Raw genomic sequence first — 10,130 nt, 5'->3', positions numbered from 1 at the left:
AGCTGGTGAACATGTTTCACAGCGCAGGTCATGTCATGAGTTATCGAGACGTAATCAAACTCGACACTGCCCTGGCAAAGAAGACATTAGAAACCATAGATGACGAAGGTTCCGTTGTTCCCCAAAATCTGGTTGAGGGACGCTACGTCCATTTCTCTACGGACAACGTGGACATTAATGAATACACTCTGGATGGAAAAGGAACCTTCCATGCCACTCAAGTGGCCGCCTGGCAACGTGGTCCACCTGAAGATGATATTCTCAATGGAATAGATATTTCTAAGACAGGAGCAATCCAAATCCCTGAGGCAATGACTGACCTCATACCTGTATCAAACAGGAATTACGGAGCGTCCATTCAGCGGTCTGATTGCAGCCGATTGTTTCACACAGTCATCTGAGGATTGTCTTTCAGCACAGAAAGCGCACGCAACTGACATGGCGTTCATCTTATCGCGGTCGGCTCACAAACCAATGCCTTCCTGGACATTGTACAATCAAAAGGCAAGCACTGTTAATCCTGAGAAAACTACAGTTGGGTACCTACCTATCATACAGAATCCTGCATCTGAACTCGAAACATTGAACACAGTTGTTAAGCGAGTGCTTCATGTGGCCAAATCGATGGAACAAAAGCATGTTGTACTGACAGTGGACGAGGCACTCTACCCAAAGCTGCTTGAATTGAAATGGTCAGTAGAAGAGTACAAGGACGTGCTTATACCTTGCCTCGGAGGACTTCACATTGCCATGAACTTTCTTGGTGTAATAGGGCGACACATGAGTGAGTCTGGCCTGAGTGAGCTGTGGGTAGGGTGTGATCTTTTGGGAGCCAATGCTGCGCAGAATGTCATGAAAGGAAAGGGGTACGCACGTGCCATCAAGACACATAAACTTGCCCTTCAGGCCCTTTGGCAACTACTCCCACGGCTTTATACGTACCTAGATGGAGTTGATGTTACCCTGAGAGACGAACTCTCCAATGTCTGCACAACCATAGACGCTGACCACATTGCACAGATAGTAAACAAACTGACAACCGATAGATTTCAGCTACCCATGAAAGAGTTTCCGGCAGCTCTTGCAGTTGATGACCCGAATGCTGAATTCTGGTGGAACTGTATGACCATGGTCAGCATCCTACTCTGCTTCACAAGAGCGCAACGTGATGGATCTTGGGATCTCCACCTATACGCCTTCAAGCGTATGCTGCCATTCCTTTTCAGGTACGATCATGTTAACTACGCCAGGTGGGGTACTGTATACTTGGCTGAGATGTCAGTTCTCCCACCAGAAGTCCTCCATGAGTTCCAAGAAGGCAACTTTGTAGTAAAACGGGCCGATCGACGCTTCAATCAGGTTTCAGCTGACCAAAGTACGGAATGGCTAAACGCTACAGGAAAAAAGAGTGGAGGCCTAGTAGGTATCACAAGAATAGCATCCGCACTCAGTAGATGGACATTGTCATACAATCTGAGAACAGTCATAGCTTCTCAAACAAAAACATTGCTGAGCCTGACAATGGACGATGAAGACGATGAGTACACACATAATGAGTGCACCAAAAGCAGGATGGAGAAAGATGACACCGATGAAGGCAGACTTGTTGTATCAATGAAACAGCATGGCGTGTTTCAAGAGGGCGGTGGCACATTGAAGAACATAATCACCAAGGATGTGGTCACGCCTGTGATTCAAGAATCTCTGCTTAGTGCGGAAAACCTCGGACAGGCGCAAATGACAGTCTTCGTAAACAAACGTCTGTGTGAGCCTCCAGAAAGTAACCAGCACATGGATCTAAAATCACCCATTCAAAAAAATAATGCTAAGACATTTGCCTCGTTGTACGATGTTGTGAAACCTTCCAAAAGCAAGCAAAACACTATCAAAGTGGACAGGAACATTCTGCAGAGGCTTTTAACAGCTTATAAAGCGGGGCGTGAGGTTAACCTAGAAAACATCCTCAAGCATGAACTTATGACCATCCCACTATCTTTGGCCACAAGTAGTGGTAGTCTACATTCTACCAACAAGTCTGTGTTAGCAAACATTCTGACACAAGTCCAAACTCCAGCAAATATTACACTCAATCAGCCCAGCTGCCTGCTTATTGATGGCCAAGCACTGGTAATGGCAGTCGGAAAGCCCCCTGGCATTAGAACGTTTGGAGACTATGCCAACACATTTGCTAACACTGTGTTTAAGATGGGAGCAGAATACCAGAGGATCGACGTAGTCTTCGACAGGTACCAAGGAGAGTCAATCAAAGCAGGTACAAGGACTAAGCGGAAGCAGCGCCACCGTCCAGTACGACGTGTGATAGAAAATGAATCATCAGTTCCTCTCCCGTCAGACTGGTCCAGCTTCATGGCTCTCGAGGAAAATAAAGCAGACCTCGCACAACTACTTTCAAACCACCTGATTGAATACAACCCGGCAGATAAACCAGTGGTTGTAGTAGCTGGGGGGCTCGCTGAAGCAACCACTGTCAAGTCATCTGATCCAGATCTTGAAGTCTCCTCTCTGAGAGCTGACCACGAAGAAGCTGATACCCGGCTGATTCTGCATTGCATCCATGCTAATATGGAAACGATAGTTGTGTCAATACGTGATACAGATGTGCTTCTTCTACTTCTAGCACATTATGACAGAATGGGATGTACATCTCTCTACATGAAAGCGGGGACATCGAAGGCTTTAAAGTATTTCCCAGTTCATGAAATTCGAAATCTGTTATCTCCAGATCTAGTGGACACACTACTTGCATTCCATGCTGTAACCGGCTGCTATAGTGTTTCTCAGTTTAGTTGTCACGGGAAGAAAACAGCCTGGAAGGTGTTCGAGCAGCATCACACTGATCTGATTGGCCTTGGCAAAGGCCCTCTCACAAAAGAAACCGCTATATCAACCGAGAAATTCATCTGTAAGATATATGGCGTCCCTGCCACCAACCTCAGATGCTGCAAAATTTCACATCATGCGTTCACACTATCAAGCAAGTGTCTGGAATCAAGCACACTTGCCACATCCTGATCTTCCTCCAGTCACTGAAATGGGATGGATGCACCTGGACGATCAGTTAGTGCCACGGCTACTCTCTCTGCCACCTATCCCTAAAGCTTGCAGGGAGATCACCTCATGTGGTTGTTCAAAGGGGTGCCTTAGCCTGCGCTGCGCCAGGAAACTTAATGACAACTGCCGGAACACCCATGACGACCAGGAATGAGTTCACGTGTGCACATCTACATCTACTGCAGATATGGTAAGCTCATGTCAATTACTCAAAGTTAAAGTCTTGCCATTGCTGTCGCTTTACAACAAAACTTGCATGTCAAATTTTGGTTTAGGTTAAAGTGTGTGTCAGTGTTACTTGGAGGTTTTCCACTTAAGCCAAATGATATATGCCCTTTTAACCAAATGAACTGTCTGTTTATTTGTTGTTGTTCAGATGTGCTTCCTGTCAAGCCGTCTATGTTCCTGGTGAGGAAAGAGAGCGAAGAGCCTTCGGATCTTTGGTAGAAAAACTAACAATCTTCAGAGAACTATTTGCATAAAATACAAGTTTAAACCAGTTTCTTACAATGTTATCTCAAAACTGCTTCTGGCATTGGATTCCCTGTACATGATAACCTTTAAAAGGAAATTAAATTTGGTTTTCTAATCTTGTGTAGGATTCTTAGGATTAACCTACTGGTTTTTTATTTTTTTTATTTTATAATTAATGTTAATTTTTAACAAAAAACTTATTTGTTTGCATGAAATGTGAGTTTTAATCAAATTCTTCACATTTTATTGTACAATTGTTGATTGCATTGGATTCCCCATACATGATAACCTACAGAAGGACATTTAATTTAAGTTTCTACCTTGTTAAGTAAAAAAGATATGCACATAACTGTATTTTAACGTGTCAGTGGCGGCCATCTTGGATTTTGGGATTTTGAGGCATTATGGGACATTTTTGAGCTTGGCATACAGCAAATTCGAGCTCAGCACCCCTCAATACCCCTAAAAAACTTGTATGCCATAAATTAACACAATTTGCCTTCAGCACTTTAAATATGCACATTTTGACAGTATGTACCCAGTCTATAACCCTCTTCGAGACTGTTTCGAGCGGAAACGGTTGATCTGGTCCAACACGTACAATTTTGACAGCTTGTCACCAGATTTTCCCCATTTTTACCACTTTCAAAAATCATGACACAAATTCTGAGGGTACGAACTTAATCCGCAATATCTAATGCAGCTTGCCATAATACTCAAAACAAAACACCATTGAGGAAATATTTCGAAGATAAAGGGAAAAAAACTTACCAAAACCGAAGTGAAATTCACAGGAATGGATAGTCTATTGTATTCTTCTCTCTGTACCGCTGATGTTTCTACTACTCGTTTACCTCACCGCCAGATCATTTCGCAATATACGACATTCCATAAACCTTAACGGTTTTAGGATCACACATGTATACACACAATTGATAAGACTGTATGGAGAAGTTGTTATTAATTTTTCGGAGCGTGTCTCAAGTTTTGATTTTCAAGAACTTTGGCCATCATTAGCGGGATCCCAATCGTCAGAAAATTCAGGTCGGGGTTCCTTAGACTTGATGACAAGTCGTTAGGCGCTGCCTATTTGTCTGCCTTTCATGCAACAGTCACAGTGCGATGTTACACATGCAACAGTCGTAGGTAGCGCGAGGCAGCTCTAACGACTTGAGTCGCTTGTTCCTAGCCGAGTATTCATTTATTGTAAATTATACAATGCATATGCAAAAGATACCATAGAGAGGGCCAATGGTAGCTTGTCTGGCAAAATTGGAAGAATTCATTATCAACATAGGAATGTATCTTTTCTGTAAGTTTTGTTTTGTAATTTTATTAATAACATTCTATTTGCTAACATCGATTTGGAAAACAGTATTTATTTTAATCATCAAAACAATTTTGTGACTTCTTTTAATATAAATTTGACCAATGCATTTTCATAAAATGTTACTCTCAATAATAAATCCCCCTATCAAAGAATGAAGTGTGCGCCCTGTTAGCTCCTTTTGCTCCATGTGATTTGCCGTTGTTTGCAGATTACTCCGGAAAATAAACTCGTTCACAGTCCCTCGTCGGTCTCGTTTTGTATTGGCAATCATAAATCATTGTTCTCAAATAATGAGCCGGTGAAAATAGCAAGGATTATCATAAAGGAAGAATATACAATTACACTAGCTTACAATACCACTTTCATGGCAGAATAATAAGCTTGCCAATGTAGAATTTATAAAACAAAACAACGGATCATACCACGTCTATGTTTACAACCCGGCTGCACGTACGTAACTCTGCGTAACTCACGTGTTGCATGGGTACAAATCGCAATATTGCGTGGTTGTAATATTGGTGAAATGGCCACCAGTACTCGCAAAATGTGGCGAGTTTGTCTAGTTTGAAACTCACTTTTACTTAGCTGCAGAATCTACTTCAATGTTGACAAATCGAATCAATCTTCATTTGCGGTTGAAAGCATAACGTCGGGTCATATGTTTTCGATAGTCACATATATTCGCGACCCACAACTTTGATTCCCGTTTACCGCAAGATTGTGCAAGCTCCCATCCCCTGGTGACAGAAGCTCTGCTGTTTACTCACTGTTCGATTTTCGTCAGGCTTAATCATGATGAGAATAAAGTTGCCTGTCATTAGGATATGCTCAAACATAGTGAAATGGACTGGGCAATTGAGCATACGATTTTTGTTTTAAAGGTTGGACAAGCAGCACAACCGATTGACCAAATTCAGGCAATGTTCAACACAAAGCCAGGTCGAACACTACGTGCCTTTCCAGACTTCCCTTTCCAATATTTTGAGCCTTCTTAATCTTGCAGACATTCATTCATGTATAACAAACACTTTGACAAAACAATTCTAGAGTGAAAGTAATCGAAAATAAATAACTCGCATTTCTCCATAAACTGCAGAGTAAACATTTATTTATTATTAACATTACCCAACTAAATACATACTTTGGCTGAAGACATTTAGTTTCCTAGGCATGCTAGGTGAAATTCAGCATTTAAAGGGTGTGCCACTCAAATGTAAAATGACAACCAATACAAAACATTATTTGTTAATCGGGACATACATTTTTTTAATGTAACAAGCCAAATGTGTTTATAAGAAATGAAAGACTTTTCAATTTATATTAATATAAGGGAAAAACCTTCAGTAAATTACAAAAATACTGTCAACAAATAAAATACTTTCTGTCAAATAAAATACTTTCTCTCAAAAATAAAAAATAAACAAAACTTTTCAGTACTTTGCAGAAAGTATTTCACCTGATGAAAATTTTGACTTTGATTTGAAAGAGCTAGGGTGGAACTCAAAGTAAATTTTGGAAGTGGAGCAATCAAACAGTTTTATCATATCATATTCAATAGGGGCGTTTGAAGCTTTGCAGCAGCATGGTGTGGGAGAATAAGTTTGTACTATAGCTAGTTTTGTGTGTACAAAAATGTATTTGAAGTCCTCTGAGAAAAGGCTAACACTCCTCATTTAGTCACAAGTGATTAATAGTTTACTAATAGTTTATTCATAACCACCTCAGATAGTTTTGCTATTTCTATTGGTGGAGAGCACGTCACATGGGGGTGTTTAAACGGCTGAATGACCAGCTTGGGCTGTTTTAACCGGTTGTTTTTGGATATGTTTGTGCGGGCTAGCCCATAACCTCGTTCCCAGGGGTGATGGATCTCGCCACGCCATTATAGCCCATGAATACGATAATGTTTACTACACAACACACACGAATGCATATATCCGAAAAATGTCTCAGTCATAAAAATGCAACACATGTACAGAGCTCGAGGACCTCGAAAAACAGTTAAGTTTTAGAGAGTTTATTACTTTTTTACGCCTTTTACCAAAAAAAGGCATTTATGAATGCGATAAATGAGTAGTGACTTAATTAAGGCCCAGTCCCACTGAAGCAGTAAGCAGAACGATAACAATATCGAAGTAAAGATAACACATTCTATTGGTTGAATGAGCGTGCACGTATTCTACGTGGAGCAATTCAACCAATAGAACGTGTTCTATCCGCATCGTCATCGTTATCGTTTTTGTTATCACTGCAGTGTGACTCGGCCTTTAAACTGCAGTTCTTGCAGGGTCAAACTCCTGCAATAAAGACCCTTGCCTTCGGCTCGGGCCTATGTTGCACGGCCATGACCCTGCAGGTTTTAAAAGGCAGTTTAAGAACTCGTCGCTACCCTATTCCCTTATTCTAATAATTTGTATTAGTACAACTAATACTCACAATGAGTGTTTACAACAGAGTAATTAATATTGGTTTGCTCTGGGGAGACTGCAGTTAAAGTTCCTACATCAGACATCCCAAGAGATGATTCATTGGTCTTCCGCATATCAGGAGAAGCTGTTTCTGTCAGAGCCATCCCCACAACACTGCGCGACACAAGGGAGCGTAGTTCAGCCAAATGACTATAGCAGCTCCGATAAGCTTCAACCTCAACAGATATCATTCCCCTGTTTTGGTAAAACAAATAAAAAGAAACAAAATGTATTTTCTTGTAAGGTTACCTACATTTGAAGAAAGCTTTCCAATTGAAACTTCTGTTGACAAAGAGTAACCACATACACAAACTGGACATGTACATTCATGGCATAAAAAAAAACAACTTGCGACCATAATCTACTGTTCCTCCAGTACATAACAACATTTGTGCCTTGCAAATTGCACAAAGAAGTTATCAGAAAACAATGACTTAGGTGAAAGACGATAATTGGATTCACTATTGCTCTCACCTTAAATTTTCATGTATTGTGTATTTTCTAACCAAATACTTTAATTATAATTGCTTACCATTTTGCTGCACAATGACCTTTGTCAACAAAAAGGTTTGGCTGGTATTCATAGGAGGAGGATGTATTGTCAGTAGACTTCTGCCAAAGGGCCCCAGGAGGGTTTCTGGGCCAGAAGAGACCAGCAAACATTTTCTTTGTTGTACTTGAACTCTCTCAATTGCATCCTCCTTTATGTCACCAATGTACTGCTCTAACTCCATTCTCTCAAGTCTTAGCATTTTCACTTCTTTCATCAAAGCAATGAGAGGAGAACTGACTACTGCAATGGCCGTGCCCTCTGTAGAAGTCCCTCGTCGAGCCTAGTGTGGGGTAGAAAATTAGTGTGAATAATTAGAAAATTATGAATGCATGAAGTACATACTTGGTTACAATGTCAATGATTTGTCCTTTCATGCAAGACATACTGGGTGCAAATGGAAAGTTAGTAGTGTCTTAGTTCTCTCACTTTTAATTACTATGGTCACTATTGTTTACTTATTATTGTATGATTTTTTCTTTAAATTTAAGGGTCAATAAAGTTCTTTTCTCTATGATTCAATCATTAATCGACCTATCACAAACTTCAGGAGACCCAGTAGCTGTGGCTCTCCTCATTTTTCTAATTTTATTAGCATGTTTGTGTCTAGAGAATACGAACCGAACATGCAAATGTCAAAATGGTAAAATAACGTACAGAGCCTCTGCCCGGCCCGGAGAGGCTGACTGGGGACTGGGTCTACCACATACATAGAGAATAGTAGAAAGGGTCTACAATTACAAATCAACAACAAACCGCTGAAAGAGTTTTAGTATGTCATATATTTATAAATTATATTGACTGTTAAATTAATTGGGCAAGTCAGCTTGAAATTAGGTTAATTCTATACTAAATCTAATTACCTATCTGGGCTCAAATTTTAAAAGCTTCGTGAGTACACATGGATAAACTAGACCTACCTGGTAAATTGCCGACTTCCCATACCCACACCACAGTGACCAGTCATGCCAGCTGGTAAATTTACGAAAGCATCTCTGTCTGACCCTCTGTCTATCACTTCTATCAGCCTCCATTCAGCTCCACGGAAACCCCCAGTTTATACTTTCTTCACCCTTCACAGGGCTCCATGTCACTCTATTTCTACCTCCATGCTCTGAAGAAATGCTGTATAAGTTCGCTTTTTGGATTGACCGAGTACATAAACACACAATGTACACACGGCGACCAAACTCCATGATGCCATACTCTGCAAGATGTTTTATGAATATTCATGTTTTCGCGATTCTAAACCAATCAAACTGCTCCGTCCAATTTTGGTAGGAAGTCCCATTGCATGTGTACAAAGCTGGATATAAGTTCGCTTTTTGGATTGACCGAGTACATAAACACACAATGTACACACGGCGACCAAACTCCATGATGCCATACTCTGCAAGATGTTTTATGAATATTCATGTTTTCGCGATTCTAAACCAATCAAACTGCTCCGTCCAATTTTGGTAGCAAGTCCCATTGCATGTGTACAAAGCTGGGTACAAGTGATTCAAGACGGTAATTGCGACTGACTCACACACACATACTGGGATCGAGGGTGTGTGTATCGTCCCCGCAGCTACAACGCGCTGTAACTACACACCGCGCTTAACAATTACCGTCTTGACTTCAAGACTAGGGTTCCTTGGTTTGATTGACCCTACCGTGTACTAGTTTCAGGTAAGCAAAATTTAAGAAGAAAAAAAGGCTAAGCACTACTTTTAAAGTGTCTGCAAATTCTTTTACACATGTACCTGTTTGCCACTCTTAACAAGCTTTAAGATGGAACCGTCATACTGTTCCAGATTTTGATCAGTGGAACACTTAATCTCAATGATTGTGTCATTATCCAGAATGCTATCTGGCTTGCTCCCAACCTGTTATCCACAGGATGTACATGAAGTCCAGTAACTAAAATGTCTTTCAGAATATCCTTACTACTGTTTTCGAGCAATTGGCTCACATTACGTCCCATGTCGTGTCGCAGCATTTCGCCAAAATCGGTTTTTCAACTTTCTGGCGATCCGTTTTTTGGGGTCGGCCTTCTTTGGAACACTTGAAGCTTCACTGCTTGTAATTCGGATCAATCTTTGTTGTAACCATAACTCTTCCATCACCTACATACTTCATGTAGACATCATAACAGAGGTCACATTCTTGCATTGAAGATGCACCATGTGTTTTGGGCATGTTGATTTCCTTAAGCAGTGTACGTTCTTGGGCCGTGACCACATGGTGCAGA

At 40.8% G+C, this 10,130-nt stretch overlaps 1 protein-coding gene across 1 annotated transcript; it reads right to left on the bottom strand.

Moving 5' to 3' along the window:
* Window positions 1-6,006: 6,006 nt before the first annotated feature.
* Window positions 6,007-9,123, bottom strand: LOC139943002 (uncharacterized). The gene is made up of 3 exons (XM_071939815.1): window positions 8,815-9,123; window positions 7,877-8,177; window positions 6,007-7,539 (listed from the first exon to the last, which is right to left on the bottom strand). The coding sequence occupies exons 1-3, from the start codon at window positions 8,926-8,928 to the stop codon at window positions 7,532-7,534; spliced, it is 423 nt and encodes a 140-aa protein (XP_071795916.1). The 5' UTR covers window positions 8,929-9,123; the 3' UTR covers window positions 6,007-7,531.
* Between the last annotated feature and the right edge of the window lie 1,007 nt (window positions 9,124-10,130).

Source organism: Asterias amurensis, chromosome 10 (genome assembly GCF_032118995.1).
Source record: "Asterias amurensis chromosome 10, ASM3211899v1".
Classification (NCBI taxonomy): Eukaryota; Metazoa; Echinodermata; class Asteroidea; order Forcipulatida; family Asteriidae; genus Asterias; species Asterias amurensis.
The sequence above is the reverse complement of the archived record's forward strand: the minus strand, read 5'-3'. Positions and strand labels throughout refer to the sequence as shown.